At 66.7% G+C, this 23,362-nt stretch overlaps 2 protein-coding genes, 1 long non-coding RNA gene and 1 other non-coding gene across 4 annotated transcripts; 2 read left to right on the top strand and 2 right to left on the bottom strand.

Moving 5' to 3' along the window:
* Positions 1–65: 65 nt before the first annotated feature.
* On the bottom strand, positions 66–5,311 carry SMARCC2 (SWI/SNF related BAF chromatin remodeling complex subunit C2; the record flags this gene model as incomplete). Its single annotated transcript, XM_074807480.1, has 19 exons — positions 5,097–5,311; positions 4,814–4,933; positions 3,826–3,911; positions 3,415–3,496; positions 3,239–3,331; positions 3,082–3,151; positions 2,876–2,945; positions 2,679–2,754; positions 2,456–2,587; positions 2,256–2,371; positions 2,039–2,163; positions 1,865–1,924; positions 1,729–1,766; positions 1,387–1,517; positions 1,250–1,321; positions 1,058–1,171; positions 825–978; positions 575–667; positions 66–341 (listed from the first exon to the last, which is right to left on the bottom strand). Coding segments are annotated over exons 1-19 (2,019 nt in total), but the record flags the coding sequence as incomplete, so codon positions are not given.
* Positions 5,312–5,506: 195 nt separating this feature from the next.
* On the top strand, positions 5,507–5,588 carry TRNAS-CGA (transfer RNA serine (anticodon CGA)). The gene has a single exon. It is a non-coding gene; the product is annotated as a tRNA-Ser (tRNA).
* A 433-nt stretch (positions 5,589–6,021) lies between these two features.
* RNF41 (ring finger protein 41) lies at positions 6,022–23,361 on the bottom strand. Its single transcript, XM_074807799.1, has 7 exons — positions 23,240–23,361; positions 21,273–21,453; positions 11,801–11,913; positions 9,051–9,322; positions 8,207–8,342; positions 7,902–8,005; positions 6,022–7,443 (listed from the first exon to the last, which is right to left on the bottom strand). The coding sequence occupies exons 3-7, from the start codon at positions 11,888–11,890 to the stop codon at positions 7,092–7,094; spliced, it is 954 nt and encodes a 317-aa protein (XP_074663900.1). The 5' UTR covers positions 11,891–11,913; positions 21,273–21,453; positions 23,240–23,361; the 3' UTR covers positions 6,022–7,091.
* On the top strand, positions 17,644–18,980 carry LOC141915906 (uncharacterized). Its single transcript, XR_012621029.1, has 2 exons — positions 17,644–17,925; positions 18,683–18,980. It is a non-coding gene; the product is annotated as an uncharacterized LOC141915906 (long non-coding RNA).
* Position 23,362: the final 1 nt, after the last annotated feature.

Genomic DNA, 23,362 nt, shown 5'->3' with positions numbered 1-23,362 from the left:
TTCTCCAGGGCCTGCGGGACGGAGCTCGGGGGCGTCAGCGGGGTCCGGCGGCCGCGTCCCCCCCCCACGTCCCGCGGGTCCCCCCTCACCTCCAGCAGCAGCAGCGTCTCCTGCTCGTCCACTCCCGCGTGGCGCTGGCGGCGGCTTTTGCTCTGCGGGGGGGGGAAAGGGATGAGCGGTGGCGGGCGGGGGGGACGGGGACGGGACGGGGGGGGCCCCACCTTGGAGGGGACGTTCTTCTTGGTGTACATGTCGGTGCGGAGGCCGAAGTTCTGCATGTCGGCCGGCTTCTCCTTGCTCTTGTCGGGGAAGTTCAGCATCTGCTGCGAGGCCGAGGTCTGCTGCCGGGGGAGGAGAGGGGGCGCTGGGGACACGGCGGGGGGGGACGGGCCGCCTGGACGCCGGTCCCCAACCAACCCCCCCCCCCGGAGAAGCCTTCGTGCCCCATCTCGTCACGGCGTCCCCCCCGCGTCCCTGCTCCCCGGGGCAGGGCGGCATGCGGGGCGCGAGGGGGAGGAGGGAAGGAGCCTTCCTCGGCCAGCGGCGGGGGGACGGACCCCAAGGAGCCGCCTACCAGCTCCGGCTTCCCCTTCACCGTCTCGGTGACGAGCTCTTCGATCTCTTTGCTCTTGCGGCCCGTCTTGGCGTCGCCGTCGCTCTGCCGGCCCTGAGGCACGGATCGAAGCTGTGCGATCCCCCCCCGCCCCCCTCCCCGGCCCCCCACCCCCCGCGCCCGGCCCCCCGCAGGGACCGGGGGACAGCAGAGAGGCGGGGGGGGGGACACGCGGCTGGGCGAGGAGCGGCCGCACCCCCCGCGCACCCACCTGGGGGGTCTTGGGCTGCAGCGGCACCAGCCCCGAGGGCGTATCGGCCAGGACGTGGAAGTGGGAGGTGGGTGGGGGGCCCATGGGGGTGGGACGGCTCTCGGCGTCCACCTGGTAGTTGATGAGGCCCCACTGCTCCAGGAAGGCGTGAACCCTGCGGAGAGTCGGGGCTCAGAGCCGCCCGTGCCCCCCCACCACCACCAGCCGCCCCCCGGGGCCGCCGAGGCACCCACCGCATGATGGCGCAGACGTCGCCGGCCAGGTTGCGGCGGCAGGCGGTGGAGGTCAGGTACTCCTGCGGGTTCAGCCGGTACGTGTCGATCATGAAGTTGCGATACGCCAAGTATCTGGGGGAGAGCGGCGAGGCCTCAGCGCCGGCCCCCCCAGGGACGCGACGGACGCCACGGGGCGGGGTTCGGCCTCACATTTCGGGGGTCTTGGATTTATTCTTGCCGTTGAAGAACTCGGGCAGGGCTCGGCGCTCGATGGCGTGGACGCTGCAAGACGAGAGGCTCGGGGAGGGCCCGGGGGGGCCCCCGCGCTGCCCTCGGCCCCCCCATACCTGTTGTAGTCGAACCAGGCGGCGTAGCTGGGGATGATGATGTGGTGGGTCTGCTCCGTCACGTTGTCCTCGTGCAGGTCAGGGTTCTTGGCCTGCTCCCCCTTGCTCCCAGCGCCGTTCTCCTCCTCGTCCTGCCAGAGACCCGGTGCCACGTGGGCAAGGGGGTCCCGAGCCCCCTCCGTGCCCCCCTCCTCATCCTCGCAGGGAGCGGGATGAGGGCAAACGCGCCCGCAGCGCCAGGGGAAGGGCAGAACGGGGCCTTTTTGTACCCAAAAGAGGGACAAGGAGAGGGGGGTCACGGCCACCCCGGCGCCGGGTGGGGAGGAGGGCCCCAGGCCTCACCTTGCCGGCCGTCTCCATGCTCTCGTCCTCCTGCTCATCTGGAAGAGAGGAGAAGCCGCCGCAGCTGTGGGCGCTGCCGGGCGCGTGGGGCCGGGGGGGACCCGCCGCGGTGCTCAGCCCCGGCGCTCGGCCTCACCCAGGTCGGTCATGGTGCCCCCCTTGACGGGCGCAGACTCCGAGTCCTTCTTGGTGTTGACTGCAGTGGAGGGAAGCGGCGCTGAGCACCCCGGGGAGCGGCCCCCGCCCCTGCCCGCGCTCCTGGCGGGGCGGGGGGACCCCGCAGGGCGGCTGCCGGCCCCCCCGCCCCGACCTGTCTTGGGCAGGGTGACCTCCTCCACGTTGGGGACGGGCGAGGGCTCGTCCATGTCCTTCGTCAGGTCCTCCTGCTCCTCCTCGCGGTGCCCGCGCTTGGATTTGTTGTAGGGGGTGGAGGGTCTGCGGATGGAGAGACCCCCCCGTGTCCCCGTCACCACCGCGCCCCGGGGCCGCGCTCCCCGGGGGGGGCCGCCCCCCCAGCCCGGGCTCACCCCTTCTTCGCGTTCTTCTTCTTGGCCTCGGGGGTGGGCGAGGGGGAGGGCGAGCGCTTTCGCTTCTTGTAGTTGCCCCCTTTCTTGTCCCGCCGGTCCGAGTCGGGGCTGTTCACCTGGAGGGGGGGGACACGGGGGGGTCACTGGGTCCAACCGAGCGGGACGGCCAAGCAGAGACCCCCATCGCCCCCCACCCTGACCTCGTCCGTCAGAGTCTTGGCCGAGATCTTCTTCCTGCGGGCGACGGGGCTCTTCTCGTCCGTCACCTCGTAGTCCTCCTCGTTCATCCACTCGTTGAAGGTGTCGGTGTCCAGGATCCACTTGGCGTGGACCTGCCGGGCGGGGGTGGGGGCACGTCAGGCAGCCCACGGGCAAGGGGGGGGGGGCTGCAGCCGCCGTCCCAGCCCGGGGCACCCCCATTACCTTCCGGGGCTTCTCCGGCGTCGGGGCGTCCTCCACGGAGGCCTCGATCTCGCTGGCGGGGATCCAGGTGTCGTAACTGCGGGCGCAGAGGGACGGGGTGAGCGGCACCCCCAGCGCTGGGGGTGTCCCGCGGGCACGGGGGGGGGCTCCATCAGGCTTCAGCCGCGTCCCCCGAGCCCCTGCCCGGGACCCCTCACCTGTCGGGGTAGTAGCCCCAGTGCAGCAGGACCTGCTTGTCGCGCTTCATGACCGGCCGCACCCACTCCTCTGCGGGAGAGACGGAGCTGAGCAGGGTCCCGCCGCGGCTCTGGACCCCCCCAAACGCCCCCCCAGCCCCCCCCCGGCCTCCACCGCCGGTGTTGTGCCACGAGCCTGGAGCCGGGGGCTCCCCCCTCGCACCCACCTTCCTCCAGGTTCCCGGGGACAGGGCAGACGACGTGGGACGCGTTGCTCTTGTCCTCGGTCACTGTGCCCTGCGAGGAGAGCAGGGGAGGGGGTCCAGGGCCGAGGCATTGCGTGGGGCCCCCCCCGTGCCCCCCCACCCCAGCGCTGCCACCGACCTGGTGCCTCTTGACGATGTCTTTGAGCTTGCTCAGCAGCTTGGGCTCGATCTCCTGGTGCAGGAAGATGTTGGGCCGGGCCAGGCAGTTGTTCTGGGGAAGCAGGAGAGCAGAGCGGTGAGCGGGGGGGGGACAGCGGGGTCCCGGGGAGGGGGGGCAGAGGCGGCGCCTCTTACCTGCACCAGGGATTTCTCGATGGTCATGAACATCTCCACGTTGCGGTCCATCCGCGAGGGATTCTGGAAATCGAAACGCCGCCTTATTGGAAGAAAAGAGCGACTCTCATGAAAGCCACAGCTCAGGTCTCCTCGTCAGCATCCAAAACCTGGGGGGGGCGCGGAGGGGGGGGACACACGCGCCTGAACCCCATCAGGGGTCCACGGTGAGGGGGGGGGATACGCCCCGGCACCTGCTTGCTACGGAGGCGGGTGCCCTACACCCGGCCCACCCCCGTGCAGCCCCCGGCCGAGGCCACCCCAGGGTGTTCCCATGGAGGGGACCCCCCACCCCCGTCCCCGTGACCCCCACCCCGGCCCCCTCCTGCCCCCAGGACCCCCCAGCCCCGACGGGCGCAGGCGGGCGCTCACCATCCTTGGTCGCTCTTGAATTTATAGGCCGCTGCCAGGATGTGGCACAGGGCTCCCCCCGCCTTGAAATCCAAGAAGCATTTGATCTGTAACGGGAAGAGACGGGTCGGGGGGGCGGCCGCGAGGGGGGGTGGCGTCCCTGGAGCGGCGGGGAGCTGGGCGGGGGGCTGTCCCCTCACTGGGGGGCTGTCCCCTCTTTGGGGTGCCCTCCCCGTGTCTGGGTGCCATCTCCTCATCGAGGTGCCACCCCCCCGCTGGGATCTGTCCCTGCGGTGTTGGGGCGCTGGCCCCAGCTGGGGCCCTGTTCCTGTGCTGGGACACTGTCCTGGGGTCCCTGGGGTGCTGTCCCCGGGTCCCCGGGTCCTCGGGGTGCTGTCCTGGGGTCCCTGGGGTGGTGTCCTGGGGTCCCGTCCTGGGGTCCCTGGGGTGGTGTCCCCGAGTCCTCGGGGTATTGTCCGTGGTCGGGGCCCTGTCGCAGTGTCGAGGCGCTGTCCCTGCTGGGACACTGTCCCCTGCTTGGGGGGCAGCTCCCACGTGTCACCTGGTGCTGTCCCCAGGACACTGGGGCCCTGTCCCGGGTCACCGGGTGCTGTCCGTGGTCGGGCGCTGGCCCTGGGGCCCCGGGGCCTTGTCCCCGTTTGCTGGGGCGCTGTCCCTGCTCAGCTTCGTCCCCAGATCTTTGGGGCCTTGTCCCCGGGTCTTTGGGGCTCTGTCCCTGCATCACCCAGGCGCTGTCCCTCAGGCTCTGGGCACTGTCCTCGCGCAGGGCCTTGTCCCCAGGTCCTTGGGGTCTCTGGGCGCTGCCCCTGCCCAGCCTCGTCCCCAGGTCTTCGGGGCGCGGCCTGCGGGTCCCCAGGGCCTCGTCCCCGGGGTGCTGTCCCCACGCCTTCGGGGCGCTGTCCCTGCTCAGGGCCTTGCCCCCGGGTGTCGCCGGGCCACGTCCCCCGGCGGGGCGCGGCCCCCGTCCCCCCGCGTCCCGGGGGCTCACCGGCAGCTTGGTGAGGGGCGCGTTGCTGACGTGCTTCCCGAACACCTCCTCCTGGAACTGCAGCAGCTGCACCACCAGGCTCGACAGCGACTTGTTGGTGGGGGGCTCGGCCTGGATGTACTGCGGGGGCGCGGGGGGGGCGGTCAGCGCCGCCGCCGGGGCCCCGGGCCCGGGGGTGGGGGGGGGGTGGGGGGGCGGCGATGGCGGCGGCGGGGCCGTGACAGGCCGGGCCCGGCGGGGCGGGGGCCGTCGCCGTCGCCCGCCGCCCCCCGCCGCGCGATACCTTCTTGTAGTTCTTGCTGAGCCAGAGCCGGACGTTGTCGAACTGGCTGACGGTGTCCGAGGCCTCGTAGTACTTGACGTTGGGGCCGCCGTCCTTCTTCCGCACCGCCATCTTCGAGCGGGCCGGGCCGCCTCCCGCCTCCCGCCGCCGCGCCCGCTCTGCCGCCCCCTGCCGGCCCCGCTGCCCGCGCGCTCACCGGGGCCGCAGCGCCCCCTGCCGGGACAAGCGCTCGCTGCCTCCCCCCGTCCCCGTCCCCGTCCCCGTCCCCGTTCCCGGTCGCGGTGGCGGTCGGTGGCTCCGGGAGCGCCGGGGCGGGGCCGGGCGCAGCGCGCGGGGCCGGGGCGGGGCGGGGCGGGGCGGGCGGCGGCGGGGCCCGGTCTAGGCGGAGCGCGGCGCAGGGTGGCGCGGGAGTCACGGTGGCCGAGTGGTTAAGGCGTTGGACTCGAAATCCAATGGGGTTTCCCCGCACAGGTTCGAATCCTGTCCGTGACGCTGACTCCTCGTTTTGGCGGGGACGGTCCCGTGGGGGGGGGCTCCCCCCGCCGCCCTCCCCGTACCCGCTCATTTAACAGCGCGGGGGGGGGTGTGTCCTTTTGGGGGACCGCGCCTTGGCGGGGCTGCAGAGGCGGGTACAGGGGACACCCCCCCGCGGCTGGACCCCCCCGGGACCCGCAACCACCCCCCGGGGCCGCGTGGCGGGGCCCGTCCCCCCCCCGGGGAGGGTCCCGGGCCGGGGGGAGCCGCAGCGGCAGCGCCCGGAAAAGGCCTTTGTGGATCTTGGCGACACGGGAGGGGCCCCAAAATGGGGAGAACCCCCCCAAACCACCCGTTTCTCACATGGGACTGAGCCCCCCCCCCCCCCCCCGTGTCCCCCCTGGCAGGGTCTGGGGAGCGGGCGCAGACCCCCCCGGCGCCGAGAGGCCGATAAAGCAACCAGAACGCTGTTTATTGATCACTCACACCCCCGCGTCCCGCCGCACCGAGCGGAGCAGCCGCCGGCGGAGAGTTCGGTAAAAAACATCAAAACAAGTGCAAATAAATTAAGTTCCCAACAAGTAAACGTAAGCAGGTCCTGAGGTGCCTGTCCACGGTACTTCAAACATAAAATAAAAAAGGGGAGGGGAATAAAAACAGGAAAAGGCCAAAAGAAGTACAAAAAAACCCCCCAGAACCACGATGACGAGTGTGTGGAGAGGAGCGGGAGCGGCGGAGGGAAGCGGAGCCAAACACCGGCACACACGGACACGCGGGACGGGACGGGACGGCGTCCCGGGGGGCTGCGAGCTGGGGGGGGGCGAGCGCGGGGAGCTGCCTCCCGGGGGGGAGAGGGGCTGGGGCATGCACGGGGACGGGGCCCGGGGGCTGCGGGGCGCCGGGGGGGGCTGGACCCCGACCCCCAGCCCTCCCGCACGGCGGGTGCCGGGCCGAGCCCCGGGGGCGCCTTCCCCCGCCCCCCCCCCCCGCCAAGCCCCTTCCCCAGCCCGGGGAGGGGGAGCGGACCCCGCCGCTGCCGTATGGGGAGGCAGAGCCCGGAGAGACGGCGGCACAGACGGCGGAGAGCGAGGGGGGGACATCCAGGGAGGGAGAGGAAGCCCGGGAGGGTGGGCGGGAGGCGCCGGGGGCCGCGGGGTCGGGCCGCAGCCGGAGCTGAGCCGGGCCCCGGGTTTGCGCCGCGGCCGGGCGCGGGCAGGGTCTGTGCGGGGCGGCCGCTCCCCCTCTCCTTGAAAGACACCGAAGGGGGAAGCTGGTCTGCAAGGGGCGAGCGTGGCGGGGCTGCGGCGTGTGCTCGGCGCTGGGCCAGGGGTCGGGCAGTGTTCACCAGAGGCGTTTAATCATTTCAGCCGGGCAGCGAGAGGTCCGAGGGAGCAGCGCCCTGAGGAAACCGCGTCGGTGGCCGGGGAGCACCAGCAGTTCTGGGCGGCTGCCCCCGGCCTCCACCTCTGCACCTTCCCCCTCCTCTCCCTCGTCAGCACGAGGCGTTTCTCTGTGGAATCCTTAGATTTCCTCCACGCCGTGTGCGAATATCATCACCAGTCCCGGCTCCAGCACCATGTCCTCGCCCATGTGCTGGTTCTCGCAGGCCATCACCACCACGGCCTGCTTGCCGGGGATGCGCTTGGCCACATAGTTCTCGTAGTAGCGCCGGTTCATCTGGCGCGTCTCCAGCGTGGCCAGGCCCTGCGGCCAGTTCCGCTCGTGCGCGTTCTCGATCAGCTCGTTGATGATGGAGGTGGGGCAGCCGCTCTCCACCAGCGAGCGCTTGATGACGGCCTGCAGCACCGCGTCCGGCGTGGAGATCATCCCGCCCCACCGCGTCACCCGCGCCGGCTGCAGGGAGTTCACCCACCTGGGGACAGAGATGGGGACAAAGACGTCAGGGCGGCGCGTTTCCGGGGGCTTCCGCCCCCAAAGCGGGGAGCGGCTCTGCCTCCGGCCTGCTCCGCGCTCGGGGTGAGGCTGCGCGGGGACGCCTCCGCTTCCCCCCACAACGGGACCCGGCTGCGGCGCCGGGCTCGGCGGCCCCTTCCCCCGAGGAAGAAAGGGTGGGATGAGAAGCTGCTTCCTCCAGCCTTTCTCCCCAGGAGGGAGGAATCCGGCAGCTTCCTGCTGGCGGGCAGGATGCAGGTCGAAGGACAAAAATGCTCGGAAGCCGCTGCGCAAGCAGCTCCCGCGCCGCTCCCCAGCACGAACACCCCTCGCTGTTGGGAAGCGTTTTCTTCTCGAACTCTGCCGGGGGAGGCACCTCACCCCCCCCGCTGCCTCCCAGCGCCCCCCGCGCCCCGACCAGGGCTCCCCAGCACTTACTCCAGGATTTCGTTGTACTCGATGGTCTCCTCCAGGTTCTGCAGGTTGGGGTTGACGCTGCGGATGGCGCGCATGTAGGCCTTCAGCAGCTGGATGTCCCGTTTCTGCGACAGGCGGGACACGGACACGTCGGCAACAAGGACCCGGCGCCGTGGCCGCGCGCCCCGAGCCCGGACCCCAGGCGGCGGCAGGGACCAACCCCCCGGCAGCCGCTTCCCTCGTCCCCAAAGCTCTGTCGGCATTTGGGGCCGAGTTTCCCAGGAGAGACCCCCCCCCATGAGAGCCCCTCGCCCGCGGGGACCCACCTGCTCGGCCAGTTGGTGCTTGTGCTCTGCCGAGGTCTTCTCCAGCTCGGCGATTCTCGTCTGCTGCTGCTGCACCACGGATCTCAAATGCTTGATGCAGTTGTGGTTTGGCAGCTCATCTTTGGGCATTTCCAAGCTGCGGAGGAGAAAAAGGTGGAGGCCCCACATTAGGGAAAGTTACACACAGAGCACTTGGCGTAAGCGTGGAAACAGGCTCCAGAACAAACCCGGCCTCGGGGCCCGGGAAGCCCCGGCTGTGACCTCCCACAGCTGTGAGCTCCCTTCCCCGCCGTGTCCCTGCCAAGCCAAAGGGCCTGGGGAGAGCTCTGGGAACAAACCACCACCAGGGATTTGGTTGGGGGGATCTTCCTCCTCCGAAGCGGTGAGGGCTCAGCACCAGGCCCTGCACTAGCCCGCCCACGGGCCTGACCCGGCCTCCGACTCCACCCAAGCAGATCCCATCGTCTCCAAGCCGGTCAGTCCCCCCCAGCTGGACACTTACAACACCCGAGTGCGAAGGGTGTCGGCACCCCGAGCACCGGTGCTGAGGCTGGACCAGCCACACGCAGGAGGGCGCAGAGCTCACGCTGGAACGGCTCCGGGCGCTCACAAAGGCCCCGGTACCCCGTTTCCAGCAGCCAACTGACAGCTGAGGCCCAGCACCGAGCCTGAGCACTTTGAACCGAGTTTAAAAGGAAACGGGTTTGACTAAAAATCCTTCCTGACCCTTTCCGCAGCACCACGGCCCTCAAAGCCCTGCCACCCCCCGAGCTCTGCGCCCAGGGTGTCGGGCACCGAACCCCGGGCTCCTTCCCCGCGGCAGAGCCCCCCGGGGCCTCCTCACCCGCATCCCTGCTCGCAAGTCACGGGGCGCTTGGGATTGTGCTCGCAGTCGTTGAGGTGAGACATCAGGTTGTCGAGTCGCACGACGGCCGTACAGCCGAAAACAGCGTTGTCACAAGTGATCTGCAGCTTCGAGAGCATATTCCGCATGATCCGCGGGACGGGGCGGAGGTGGGCGACCGTCACGACGCTGCGGTCCACGGGGCAGGTCTGCTGCTGGGAGAACCACTGGGTGATGCAGGCATTGCAGAAGGCGTGCTCGCAGTGAGGAGCCTGCGAGGGGCAGAGAACAGCCGCGCGTTACCCCCACCCCGCGCCGAAGCACCTCTTCGTCCTGGGGGGTGCTCGGCAGCCCCGCGCCGCCCCGGGGAGGGGGAAAGCGAAGGGAAGAGGCACCTCCGTTACCCCAGCGGGCGCGATGCCCGCACAGGGGAACGAGGCACCGAACGCACGGCCTGGGAAGACCAGAGCCCCGCGCAGCACCTTCCCCTCGGAGAGCCGGCGCCCACCTTCGCCCATCTCTGCTTTGAAGTCGAGCCCAGCCCCCCCAGGGCCCTGCCAGCAGACCAGCCCCCCCGGGACCCCTCAGAGCCGCCCTCCTGCTCCGCTCCGTCCCAGGTAACGCGGCCTCCTGGAGCGCTGAGGGGGCAAGAGGGACCCGGACGCTAAATTTACCCATTTTTCCAGGGCAGACTAGAACATTTACTTCACTGTATTTACACAGCTGGGCTCTGCTCTCGCGTTCAAGCCGCGGTCGAAAGAGCATTAAGATCGGGGAGGGGGAGCGGGACAGCCGCCAGCTCTTCGGACAGCACGGAGCTTTCCTCCGCCGAGCAGAAGCCCGGAGCTCCGGGGAGGTCAGAGCCGGTCGGGGCTGAGGCTCATTTACAAGCGGCTCCCCCAGCGCCTCCCGCAGCCGCCACCGACTGGGGGGCCGCGCCGAATCCAGATTCACCCCTTCGGGCTACTGGACCATCCTGGGAGCAGCCCCTGTGGCAAACGCAGCTCGAGCCACCGGGCCCAGCACAGCGGCCCCGAGCCGGTGTCGGACAAGGCGGCACATGCTGGGCACCGGCACGGGGACAGGCTTTGGGTTTTTTTCCCCTCTTCTTCGCCTTTTCCTGAAGTCCCGCTCACCGAGGCTGCGGCTTTCTGCTGGCCCCACCGCTCCCATTGCGGCCTTTTAGCCTCTGCAGCCCGTGCCCACCCCCAGCGAAGCTTCGCGATGGGGGTACCCCAGTGTCACCAGTTTCAGGGCACACAGAGGGTCACCCCGCGGCCCCAACACAGGGACGGGCCCTGGGGAGTCCCCGCCTGAAAGCCCGGGGCTGGACACGGCGCTGAGCCCTCCGAGGGAGCGCTGGAGGCGGCCCTGGCGCACAGGGAGGGAGAACAAGGGAACAGCCCTCAGAAATCTGCCCCTTCGAACCACGGCTTGGGCCTGGCTCCGAGCTCAGCCTGAGGGCAGCTCCTCGCTGCGGTGCTGGCAGGAGCAGGGGGCTGGGATCCAACGGACCGGCTGTTAAATGCACCCAAGAAAAGCCCAGGAACAAGAAAATTTGGCCCAGGAACAAGGGAATTTGTGCTATCGCTTTCTCAAAAGGAGATTTAAATAAACCTGCTTAAGAAAGGTGCAACTCTCCCTGTTTTGTGCGACGGCCTGCGGTTGTGCTCAGGTGTTGACAGACTGTAAAATCAAAGCTCCTTTGACAGGGCAGAGGAGCGCAGCAGGAGGACGCTCACCCCTGATTTTAGCTCCGCGCACCCCCAGCGCAGCGGCACGGGGTGGGCCACAGCCCCCGGCGCTCGGGGACCCCCCTCGGGCAGCTTCTGTGATGTGGTTCATTACCAATCAATGAAACTGCAATAATTGTGTGCGGGTTTCTGATTAGCTCAGTCTTATTTTAATCCGTTTTATTTCAAGCGAAGCCGGATTTCTGCAGAGGGGACTGAGCTACCCCAGCATGTGGCCCGGGGAGGGACGCTGGGGGCAGGATCCAAGACCCCCCTGGGGAGGGCAGGGACCGGCAGCGCTCCCCTCAGGTCAGGGGGGGCTCTAAAGGCCCCCACTAACCCCTCCCTGAGTAACGGGGCTCCGCAGGCCCTTCCAGCCCCGGAGCTCAGCGGGAAGCCCCGACCAACGGCCCTTCGGCTGCGCAGGAAGCGGAGGGAGGAGGGGAAGCTGCACCCCCTCCCTCCCCGGGCGCTGCACAAGCTGCAGCGTGAGCCGCAGGATCCACCAAACACCCGGCGGTGCCGGGCTGTGGTCTGTCCATCCTCCGGGCTCCAGGCTCAGCAGCAGCTATGACAACGCTGCAGCGGGGCGAAGCCTGCGGGCCCAGCCAGGGACAGATTTTAGCACCGCTGCTGCCGTCCCTGCCCTGGGACACCGTCCCCGGTGCGCAGCTGCAGCTTTGGTGTGGTTGAGAAGGGGGTAAGGAAGGGAGGAGTTCAGGAAACCTGCCCCAGCACAGGCTCATCCCTTCCTCCCGCCTCCTCGCTGACCCCAGGACATGCCCCGACCCAGAGCTTTAGGCCGTTTCCACCAGAACTCACACAGCCGCAGACTTTTACCCCTGGTGCTGTTTCCTTGCCCGTGCTGTTGCCTCAGACCGTTCGGAGGGAAGGTAAGAACCCATCGAGCTCGCCTGACACACGCGCGGCGCCCGTCATCTCTCCAAGACATCTAGAAGCCTGGACCTGCAGTCGGAGGCTTTCAGTAGCCACAGTCAGTGCCCAGCAGAAACGTACCTGAACCGGCTCCTCCAGGACCCCGCTGCAGATGGGGCATATAAGGTCTTCATCAACATCCCCCTGAAAACGTGCTACATCATACCCCATTGCTCATCACCGACGCCAGAACCCTGCGGAGGGAAGAGGAGCAGCAGTTAGGAGCCCTGCGGTGTCCGGACGGGGCAGGTCCCGGCCCTCACAGCACCCCAGCTCCCCAGTTCCCGCTCTCTCCTCCCAGTGTGACCAGCTGGGGTAGCCCCGGGCAGGGTGGGAGCTCGCAGCCAAGCGTGTGCTGAACCGCTGCTCCCTCTTGCCGCGCCGCTGGCATCGCTCCTCTCCCACACACGTTATTACTAATCCTCCTGCGATTTTTCTACTTGCCGGTTGTTGGGTTTTGGTTTGGGTTTGTTTTTTCGGGTTGTTTTCTCTGCATGGTTTTATTTGGGTTGTAGAGGAGAGGACGGGGCTGAGCAGCAGGACGCGTGCCAGGGACGCTCCCGGGTGCAGCCCCGGCGATGAGGATCCCCCCACGACTCACCAGAGCTGTCGGGGCTCCTGCTCCCAGCACGGAGGGTGCGCAGCCCCGAGCGCAGCCCCTCGGGCACCGCGGCCCCGTCCCGCGTTCCCAGGGAATGCCGATCAGCTTCCCACACTCTGCCAGAGGCCGACCCCGAGCCCTGCCCCGGCACAGCGGCAGTCACCGGCTCCTCTGTGGCTCGAGCCAGCTCCTCCTGCCCCCTCCCCACCAACACCAAAGTCAGTGACAAAGCGGGAAGGGGCCCTGCCAGCGGCCACCCCGCCAGGGCCAGCGGCGCCGAGCGCCCACACGCCGCCTCGCACCTCCGCAGCCAGCTCCTCGCAGCCGAAAGCTTTTGGGAAACCACCGCGGGGGCTCGGCTGGAGCAGCGAGGGAGGGGAGGAGGCGGCGGGCGGACGGGGAGGCCGCGGGCAGCACAGTCACTCCCTGGTCGGCCCCTGGGACCCTCCCCAAGCCAAAGGGCAGCAGGGAGGGACTTTAATCAACTCGCTGGACACTGGAAGTCGGACACTAAATCAGCTCCACGTGCGGATGGATTCTTGGCTTCCACAGAGCAGGCTCAGACAAAAGACTCCTCTGACAGAGGCTGGGGTGGGGAAAGTCTCCGTGTCAGCGTTTGCAAGTCAGATAAGATGAAGGGCTGCAGGCTGGAGGGAGAAGGGCTCTCCCAGCAACCAGGATGGGCTGCCCGAACCTTCCCACGCCCTTGGACAGATGCTGCTCCCCACACTGGGGAGGGACCCAAATTCCCTCCCAGCCCCTTGACAGGCCACTCGCACTGCAAGGCCCAGCACCTCCCACACACTCACGTCGGGCTCAAACCAAGGGGAGGGCAAAGACGGCTGCGGAGGAGCCGGCACAGCAGCTCCCGGCCAGCCGCGGCCCCACGCAGCCCCCGCCGCAGAGGGGCTTCACTCTGCAGCTGGGCCCAGTCCGACCTTGGCTGTCGCTCGGGCGCCAGCTCACGCCCTGGTGTCTTGGCGTGTCTCCGGACGCGTGAGCAGCCCCACGAACACCCCGTCCTCTGCCCCTGCTCGGGAGACGCGGCGCCTGCTCCCGCTCGGGCAGCGTCGCGGAGCTGCACCAGGCCCCGCTGCATCAGAACCGCGCTCCCTAGCAACTGGGCTTTGTCTTTTGCTTCCAGATTCCAGCGTCACCCCTGCAAAAAAACAGCTGGGCGAGACACGAAATGTCTTCACATCCACTCAGGAAAGAGCCAAGCAGAGGGTGAAACACGAGCACTGAAAGCCAGCCTTGCCATCTGCCAAACCGGAGCCACATCAAAACTCCCTCCAGAAACATTTCAGCACCTGCACGAGTCTGAAATTCTCCTCGCTCGGCCCAGCTGCTCCCCTGCTGCCCCCGCGGGGCTCTGCCAGCACGTCGGGGCAAGGGGCACCCCGCTGCTACCGCCAGGCAGAAACAGCAGCGCTGAAAGCATCTGCAAGCGCAGGAGGGAGATGGAGCCGGCAACCCAATCTCCCTCCTGCGAGACCCGGCCCCGCAGGACACTGGATACTCTCGTCCGTCCCCGGGCTCCGCAACCTGCACGGTGGCCCCGAAGGAGCTCTCGGTAGCTCAGAGGGGTGAGCCCTGCTGGCGCGGTGCTGCTCGGCGAGAGCAGGGATCCACCGTGGGCCGAACCGCGGCACAGAGAGCTCAGAACACCCCTCCGGGAAGGGCTCGCGGAGGCCCTCGCGCACCGGGTGAAGCCGCCTGCGACACGGGCGCGACACAGCGCGGGGGAGCGGAGCCCGAGCAGGACCCGGACAAACCCTGTCCCAGGAAATCGCTGCGGCAGCGAACAGCGACCGCTGTGCCCGACTGGAGCGAGCCCACCCCCCAAACACCGGCAGCTCCTGGAGCCCAGCACCTCCCCGGGGCTGGGCAGGGACAGGGGACTCGCTCAGGCCAGAGGCCAGGCACAGAACTGGGCTTTAGCCCCAAACACAGAGAAAAGCGAGGAGAAGTCACTGTCCCCCCCTTCCGCTTCCCTCCTCATCAGCTCCTGCCTTGGCTTTGTAGATTCTCATCTTCCTGGCCTGGGGACCTCGAGTGCCAGCACAGAGAGATCTACATAGCAACAAGGGCTCGATGGTATCAGAGAGGATCAGTAATTAGCAAGTCAAAAGCACGGTGACACTCCTACCCTAACCCAAAGCCTCCTCAGCATCCACCAGCCCAGACAAAGGCTCCTAACAGGCCCCTGGGGCAGGAGAGGAGAGGGAAGAGGAAGGCCAGGACTGCTTAGAGCCCCAGCTGCCCCGGGGGCAGCCCCAAGCCTGTCCCACCCCCCGCAGGGATCCCCCCCAGCTCCCCGAGTGCCACGGAGGGGCCAGCACCTCATCCCCAGCCCTGACTGGAGCTGCTCTTCCACCCTCCCCACAAACCCACCACAAACAGGCAAATACCACGTCTAAAAGCCAAGGCAGAGCCTCGCCGTCAGCTCCCCCTACGCTGTCACGGGACATACCCAACGCGTTGCAGTTTTGCTCCAAATCTTGGGCAAAAAGGGGCTTCGCTCGGTTGTCGGGCACGAGCTGACCTCCGCCCTCCGCCCGGGCTCACAGCGAGCGAGGCCGGGGCTCCCCTGACCCACAGCGCATCTGCCCGTCGTGCACGTCAGCAGCAGCCACACCGGTAAGATTTCTGTGGCAATATTGTGCTGCCTTCCAGCAGGATAACTAACTGTTCCTGCCCCCAGAGGAAAATTGAATTGCTGAGAAAATCTTTTCTGTTGACAAAAGGAAAATTAATGGCTTAAAAAAGCTCCCCCTCCTCCTTGAAAAAAAAACCAAAAACCCGTCTGCATGGGAGCCCGTGGATTTGTTCCACAGCCCCCAGAGCACATGTTCACATGTTCCCTCCTTTTTGCCACAATATGTTCGAGCCGCTGGATCCCAGAGACGCCGCCTGAGCCAAAGCTTTCCGCCTGGCTGCTGCTGCAGGCGCGGGCCGCGGAGCAAGGCAGCACCTCTGGGCTCCGAGGGGCTCCCGCTCCGCCGGCACGGGGAGCCCGACTCACCCGGGTGGTGCTTCCACGCCCCTGCTCAGCCACCCGCCAGCTCTCCTCGGTCAGCCGCTGCGCGGGGCCACGAGCACACCCGGGCGAGATCCAGCGCTGCAGAGCTCTGCTGGGAAAGCTGCGCCGTCCCCCGGCCCTGCCCAGCGGCTGCGGGCGCTCCCAGGGGCTGAGGAGTCCAAGCGGGAGCAACTCAAGCAAGGAGAGCGCAGAGGCAGCCGAGAGCGCGGGGAGGGAAGGGAGTTTCGCCCAGGTAAAGGACCCCGCAGGCCCCCGGCCAGGCGGAGGTGAAAGAGGCAGCGACGCGCCACGGCCCGCGCACGGCTGGAGCTCAGAGACAAACCAGCCTGGCCCAAGGCGAACGATAAACCACCACGGCGAGAACAATGCGGTCGTGGGAGCGGAACCAGCACCTACCTACGGAACACCCGGCAAGAAACACGCCTGGAAAATGAGAGCGCAACGGTCAGCAAAGCCAAGGGCAGGGCGAAGGGCAGCGACCGCCCCGGGGCCCCGTGTTCAGCCCCAAAGGGGGACACCCCGCTGCCTCCCCCCTGCCCGCAGCAGATCCACGCAGCCTCTTCCGAGCCAGGATCTGGCGCCAGTTCACCAGGGAAGCCCATCCCTTCTGTGGAAATACAGAACACCAGGCAGAATCCCTCAAAAAAATTAAAAACAAACAAACAAAACAAATCAAACTTAATTAGCCTGTGCTGGAAGCCTCCAGCGTCAGGCTTTGCCTGGTTCTCAGGGAAAAAAAGACACCATTTTCTCATTATTTCCAGTGTAAGTGTTGCCAACAGATACCGGAGCCGCTCTGCAGCTGGGACAGCTCGGAAGAAACCTGTTCTGTCAGCAATGGTGTTTTTAATAATCTCTCCTAATTTCATCAGCTTTGTGAGCCAAAAGAAATAGAATTAAAACCAGAAAGCAAGGGGGAGGGGAGGAAAGGGAGAGAAAACAACATATGGATGCAAGAGGGGCTGTTCCGTGGCAGTCGAAGCCCAGCGTGGGCGCCAGGACACCAGCGATCTCCTCCCCGGCTCGCGCTGGGTGTTCTGGGGCGCCGCGCTTTGTTGTCTCCGTTTCCCCGCTGTGAGCAAACACAGAACATCTCGGGGGGCTGCAGGGTTTCCGAGGCAGCCTTGTTGCTGCTGGAAAGCTTCCAGGGGGAAAAAAAGGGACCCAGAAGCTTAAAGAAGTCGAAGTTTTGCAGCAACGGGCTCCCGGGCACCAGGGTCTGCACCCATTTAGGACGGGCTCCGCTCCCAGGTGACGGCGAGGGAAGAGGCGGCCGGCGGGAGAGCAGCGGAGCGGGAGAGGGAACGGGCAGGAGCGGCCCCGCCGGGCCCAGGCGGCAGCGCGGGGGCTCTGCGGGGGCTCTGCGGGGGCTGCGTCGCCCGGAGCAGGTCGGGAGGCTGCTCGGACAGGATCAGGCTGGCGCCAGGACGCGGGCGGGAGGGCTCTGCTCAGCCGGATCTCTGGTCTGACAAGCAGATCGGAGATGGAAGAGTCATCAGCGTCGACGCTGTGCCCACGTCTGCGCCTCGCAGCTCTAAAGCGGCTCCTAACTGACCCGACACCACGAAGCCTGTTCCCGTAGGACGGGAGAGGATCCACCGCCCAGCGACAGCCGGCGCGCGGAGCTGCCACGGTCCGTGGCGACCCAGTCAGCGCGGCCCAGCTGGCCGGGGGCAGCTTGCCAAGCCCCGGCGCTTCCTCGCCCGCCCTCCTGCCAGCGCCGCTCGCTGCGGCTCCCGCCAGCCCCCGGCACCCGAACCCCGGGTGTTTCACAGCGCGGTCGGCAGCTGTGACAAACCTGCTGGGCCCCTGCGAGCCACATACTCGAGGGGAGCGTCCAGCGTGGCCACCCCGCCCCGGGCCAGAGCCACCCGCAGTCGTGGGGCGCTGGCAGCCTCCAGCCGCGCTGCCAACGGCCCCCAGGGTCACACGCGGAAGGAAGAGCGGTCTGAAACCAGAGATTAACAAGAACAATACTGAATGCAACATGCAGCATCATCCAAAACTGGCTGATGGTCCCTCTGCCTGACCTAGTTGTCCAGCGACCCAGTTTCGAGCCCAGCGCCTGTTGGGCGTTCCCGGCCGGAGCGACCCCCCTGCGCTGCCGGGCCTGGCCGGGAACCGAAGCAGGCGCTTGCTGGCACACAGGCCGAGCTCAGAGCCAAACTCTGTCCTAATCTGGACCTGCGAGCTCTCTGCTAGGCCTTGTTAGGGTTTAACAGCAAGGACGAGCTGGCACAACGTACATTCCATAACTTCTTTGGAAACGAAGCACCAGCAGCACGGGCCCGGCCGCCGCATCCCCCCCGGCTCCCCCGCCCGGGGCCGAGGGCCCAGCAAGGCGCGCGGGCGGGAGCGACGGGGCTGCGCGTCACCGACACGTGAAGGCGGCGAGAACAGACGCCCGAGAGCCGGGCCGGGGCCCAGCCGCCTTCCCCACCGCGCTCTCCTCGCTCTGTGGAGCCCCGCAGACCCGGCCCGGCCCTTCCAAGCGGCTGCATTTAGAGCCTGGGCTCGCGTCAGACCCTCCCGGCCCTTCTGATCGTTACCGTGACTTTCCTGGTAGGGAATCCCAGCCCGCGCCCACCCGCGTTACGCGCTGCTCGCCGGAGCGGGTCTGATTTCAAACGCCAGCACCGAAGGCGAGCGGGGTCCAGAGTCCGGCCGGGACGGGCGATGCCCGGGCTCAGCCTCGTGCTGGGGCGGGCGCTGGGGAGGCGGCTCAGCGCCCGCAGGACCAGATTCGTGCCCTTGCTCTGCCTCTTCCTTGGCTTCTCCCCATTTTGTTGGCACCTGCCTCGCCTGCACGGTTTAGTGGTTTTCCCAGGAATTTCTGCGTGCGTTGGAGACACCTACGGCCGCGAGCTTAAAAACCGCTGGCACAGAGGGGAGCTGGTCTGCGGGCCAGGAGTCGCTTCACCTGCCCGACTCCAGCTTCTCCGTCAGGAGTAACTGGTGAAGAGCAGCAGCTACACCAAACCAGTTCTGCCTGCACGCACACCACCAGCTGCTTGGCATGTGCATAATTAACCGCCCCACTAATGACACCACGGAGCACCAGCACTCCCTCCCCACCAAAAAAAACCGATCAGACACTCAAACAGTCGCACGGTGCCGTGGCGGAGCCGCGCTCCAGGCTCAAGGGGAACGACACCACCAAGGAGTTGGGTTTGACTGAGTTACCTGACGCTAACTAGTATCTTGGTTCTCGCTTACTAATCCTTTAAAGGGTCGCCCCCCGCTTCAACGTAATCGTTGAGCTAATGTCCTTGTTTTGGAACAATGGTGACACGAGTTAATTCATTTCTTCTCCAAACAGGAACGAAACCCGATGGATTCAGTGTGCTCCCCGCAGCCCCCCCCCCGCCCAAAATAATCGATATCCCCCAGGCCTAAAACTTCCCTTGGGTGGAGGTGTTTCTTCAAAGCGTTTGAACCAGTGAGCAGAGACTTCAGCAATGACTGACTGTAATCCACAAAGTTTTAGTACATGCTATTTTGATTCAAGAGGCCACAGGCAAAACACATAAAAATATTACTCATTACTTGCTAATTAAAAGCCAAAAGCATCGAGTGTACAAATCTAACAGCTCTTCCCATAAAGACTTTTTTCTCCAGCGTTGATCTTCTGTTTGACATTAGCGCGCGTCCAGAGAGCAAAGGAAAAGAAAATTAAAAACCCCCTTTTCTAAAAAGCCTTTCACAGGTCACAGGGAGCTTCCGCCCAAGCACACAGAGGCAGAGGAGATGGAGAGGAGAGAGGGTGAAACAACCCTTCTGCCTTGTACAATAGGAGGAAATCACATCCCTGGCCAGGCCCTGCCCACCTTCCAGATCCCCGTGCAAGGACAAACAAGTGTTGAGGAGCTCCTACAGCTTAACCCCTGCAGAGCCGGGCTGGGGGCTCTGCCCCCCAGCAAGGCCCTTCCTGACTCGGGGAGCTCTTCAGGATCACTAAAGCCCGGCCGATAGTCCCGGGAACACCCGCGGGCGTCAGGCCCAGCGCTCAAATCCCACCACATGAAACAAGTCTTCGGGTACCAAAAAAGCCCGTCCAGCCTCCCGGCGGGGACCCAAACTGGCCCCGGGCACTGACAGGGTTTCAGTGACAGAGGCTGAAAAGGACCTAAACAAGGTCCTGTGACTCCCATTAAGAACCGCCCGAGCCACCAGCTGCCGGGGCACCGGCCGCCCTCGGAGCTCTGACACACCCCACAAACCCCCGAGATCACGGAGGAATGTGGCGCAGCGGCTGCCGCGGCCGGATGCAGCAAGACCAGAGGAAGACGTTGCCCCGACAGCCCCGAGGCAGGAACCCGGCCCCAGGCGCCTTCTGGGGGGGCTGCACGTTCCTCACCCGCCACGGCCGCAGGCTCCGGCCGGGCCCCGCGCCCACCAGAAGCGGTTTGTCCGGAGAACGCTCACGGCTGCGGATCGGGCGGAGAGGGACACGAGGGCCTGCGGGGGGGTTTCCCCTCCTCAGATAAGCAGAACGAGCCACTTGTTAACAGCTGGGGCCACGCTGGACTTGCACAGCGCAGCTTCACCCAGCCCTGCCAAGCCTTTTATTTTCTGGCCCGTTTCTTACAGCGTCAAGACACCGAGAAAATGAAAAGCCTAAATCTGAAGTTAAACCAGTTTATGTTTGGGTGGGTTTTTTTTCCCCCCCAGGAACAGCAGACGTAGGTCACAGCCAGCAAAATGCCTGAACACGAGAAGCATCCCGCATCACTGCTCCACCAGCAGCCGGTCCCCTCCACCCCACCTGCTCCGCTCCAAGCAGAAGCGATTCCTGTCCCAAAGGAAACCTCGTTTAAACTGGGGCAGACGTGCTGCTCCGGTACCGGCCACGGAAAGGCCGACCCGGCAGGCGGGAGGAGGCCCAGGAGCTGCTGCCCCCCCCAGCAGCACCCCGAGAGGTCCCGGCTCCTCACACCGGCGGAGTCCCGGGAGCCCAGGGCAGAGCCGGGCCCTCGCCGAGAGCTCAGCGCCCGAGAGCTCAGCGCCCGAGAGCTCAGCGCCCGAGAGCTCAGCGCCCGCCCCGCGTGGAACCACAATGTGAGACCGAGGAGCTTCCCGCCTTCGGCCGAAAGCAGCGGGACGGGAGGGATCTCCTCAGGCTCAGGGAACAACCCCGGCCTCGCAGCCGAGCAGCACGGCTCCCGCTCCGTCAGGAGCGTGTCCTGTTTTCTGCTGCGCAGCCCCAGCCCTTGGCCGGTCCCCAGCCGAGCGCTCCCCTCCACCCGCAGCGCCCTCTGAGGTTCGCTCTGCATCGCCTCCAGCCGCTCTGCAGCCTCTCGGGTGCCCTCCCAGATCAGGGGGTTTCGTTAACAAAGCACCTTCCCCGCCAGGCACCTCGCTCCTCCAAGAGCCTCTGGGAACTCCAGCGCCTGCCCTTCTTCCCGAGCATCCAGTGAAAGCAGAGATACAGGAATCAGGCAGGGGCAGTTCCTGAGCCAGTTTGGCAGGGTTTATCTTAAACCTCTGAAATTTAAGGAAGATCTCACTATTTCCCCGTAGACATTAATTTACAAGAAAGGTTCTTTAACGGCTTCAGAGCCAGAGCCATGTCCACCCGCACAGACCCAACAGCAGCCCCCGATCCCCGACCGGGACAGGTGCCGGGGGAGCGGGCGGGCAGCCACGAGCCGCTGTCGGCTGCAACGGGGGACGGCAGGACACGCAGGGACCCCTCCTGCCAGCAGAGCAACACCAAAGCTTTCAGATAAACACGCCTCCAAAGTCAGCAGCAGCACTGAAAGCCCTGAAAGCGTATCTAAAGCAAAACCCTGTAAAAGCGCTGATGTAACTCTGACTGTTCCCGTGTTGGAGGCTCCACGTGTGTGGAGGAAGGACTTAAACTCATCCCCCGCGCACAGATGGAGAAAGTTTTGAGGAACACGATTTACCTTCCGTGGCAGAATTCCTCCCTAAGCAGCGAAGAGGCAGGGCTGGGCTGGGTTTACTCTTTTCAGGGAGATGCTCCCAAAGGCCCATCTTTTCCCCTTCCTCTTCTACAGTTTAAAATGTCGTTCTTCGAGGGCCAAGAGCCGCTGCCACGCAGGAGTCATAAGGTCAGACAGGACAGATCTAGTCACAGGGGGAAAAAAAAACCAGGAAGGAAAGATGAGCCTGGTGAAAGCTGAGGTGGGAGGCTGAGCCCGGCCCTTCACCCCTCGCTCCCCCCACACAGGCCCCCGGGCCTGCAGCCCCACAGAAGAGGAACCTGCATTTCCTAAGAGCCTCCGCAGCCTCCCGAAGAGCAGAACCACCCGCGCAGAACCGTCGAGCACCTGCAGCACGAGCCCCCGCACGCCTCCGACACGACGCGGGGCCGACGCCGGCCACAGGAGCAGGGAAGCAGCATCACACCTTCCGACCCCATGGAAAACGCCTCTGCCTCACCTTTTGAATTTCCATGGGAAGGGTCCCTGCGGAGCCCCCACCCGGCCTCGGGGAGCCCTCGCGCATCCCAGCCCCCCCCCAAGGCTGAACGCGACCGAGCCAGTGACCGACACAGCAGTTGCCTCCCGGCGGCTTCGGGAAGTCCAGCCCTCGGCCAGAGCTCCGCTCGCCCCAACCCCACCTCGCTGGGCCCGGGGAGGAGCTGGGCCAGGCGGCGTTCCCAGCAGGATCCGCACTGCAGGAGCGCTTCGTGGGCAGGGAAGGAAACATTTGCCTAGTAGGTAAAGTCTGTGCTTTTAAGTTACGCAATCCTGCTAAAAATAGTTTCCCCAAATGCCACCTTAAAGATCTTCTGACACAAATCCAAATTTTTCTCACAACTCCTCTGCTCGCTCTAGCGCTGCAAAAATCGACAGCAGGGAAGCCTGAATGGGAAAAACTGCTTTGGGTTTATCTGCTGGTCTCGGCAACGAGGATAAAACCAGCTCAGAAACACCCCGGCCGTCAGCACCGCGCTGGACCGCGGACACGACACCCGGCCCCAAGCCGCCACAAGGCGCTTCGTTGTTATTGTAACAAAAAAGTGAAGCTGATGCTGTCGCGTTTCTGTATGTTTTTACATTTATCAGTTAAAACTGTATTAAAAAAGACTCAGGCCCTCCCTGCGAGGCGAGAGCCGCCGAGCTCAGGTGCTGAGGGCCGGGACGAGCCGCAGAGCTCTGCGAAGCCTCGGCCCATTTAATTACCGACTCCCCGCCGCTGCCCGGCCCTGCCCGAGCAGCCGGACGGGCCGGGCGCTGCCGGGGGTCGGGCCCCCGAGAGCGGGAACCTGCGCCCACACCCCCGGGGCTGCGTGCGGGGGTGCCCCGCTCCCCCCGCGGTCACAGTCTCCCCTTCGCCAGCGACCGGAGGGGGAACGGCCGGGGCGCTCCGGGCGCGCTGACGACGCTGCATCCTCAGGGGGACCCGGCACCTCCCAGGCCACGGGGGGTTTTTCCCTCCGGGGTTCCGCCGGGCCCAGGCCGGGCCCTGAGAGCGCGGACACGCCCCGGGGGCAGGACCCGGCCCCGCCGCCGAGATCCTCCTCCAGACCGACCCCGGCCCGGCCGCACAAAGCGCCCCCCCTGCCCCGGGCTCCGTCCTCCCCATCGCTTCCCCCCACGGCCCCGGGGGGGTTTCACGCACGCCCGCCCGCCCCCAGCAGCTCCCTCCCCGCCTCCGCAGCCCTTCGCCGGCCCCCGCCCCGCGAGCAGCGGCCTCCGGCCAGACCGGCCCCGGCTCCCCCGCGCCCCGGCCCAGGGCCCCGCCGAGCGCTCCCGCCGGGGCCGAACCGCCCCCCCCAGTCCCCGAGAGCCCCGAACGCCGCCCCCAGGGCGCCCCCGGCCCCACCGGGCTCCCCCCCCCTGCCCAGGCCGCTCCTCGGCCCCCCCAGTCCCGCAGCCGCCCTCAGCGCGGCCCCGGCCTCACGTACCGCCTGCCCGGGCCGGGCCGGCTCCGGGACGCCGCGGGGCTCAGGGGCGGCCGCGGCCTCCACCGCCTCCCCCCGCCCGGCCCCGCCGCGCTGCTCCGCACCCCCCGCCCCGCCGGAAGCTCC

The sequence above is a fragment of the Strix aluco genome, chromosome 27 (genome assembly GCF_031877795.1).
Source record: "Strix aluco isolate bStrAlu1 chromosome 27, bStrAlu1.hap1, whole genome shotgun sequence".
Taxonomy (NCBI): Eukaryota; Metazoa; Chordata; class Aves; order Strigiformes; family Strigidae; genus Strix; species Strix aluco.
Note: the sequence above shows the minus strand (reverse complement) of the source record. Positions and strands in the feature narration are given on the sequence as shown.

What these genes read in the sequence shown, in the direction of transcription:
- RNF41 (XM_074807799.1), bottom strand. Translation starts at nt 11,890, where the DNA reads ATGGGGTATGATGTAGCACGTTTTCAGGGGGATGTTGATGAAGACCTT. An exon ending in AGCACCAACTGGCCGAGCAG is followed by an intron (nt 8,006 to 8,206) that starts GTGGGTCCCCGC and finishes CGCCTGTCGCAG; the next exon opens with AAACGGGACATCCAGCTGCT. An exon ending in GAGTACAACGAAATCCTGGA is followed by an intron (nt 7,444 to 7,901) that starts GTAAGTGCTGGG and finishes CTCTGTCCCCAG; the next exon opens with GTGGGTGAACTCCCTGCAGC.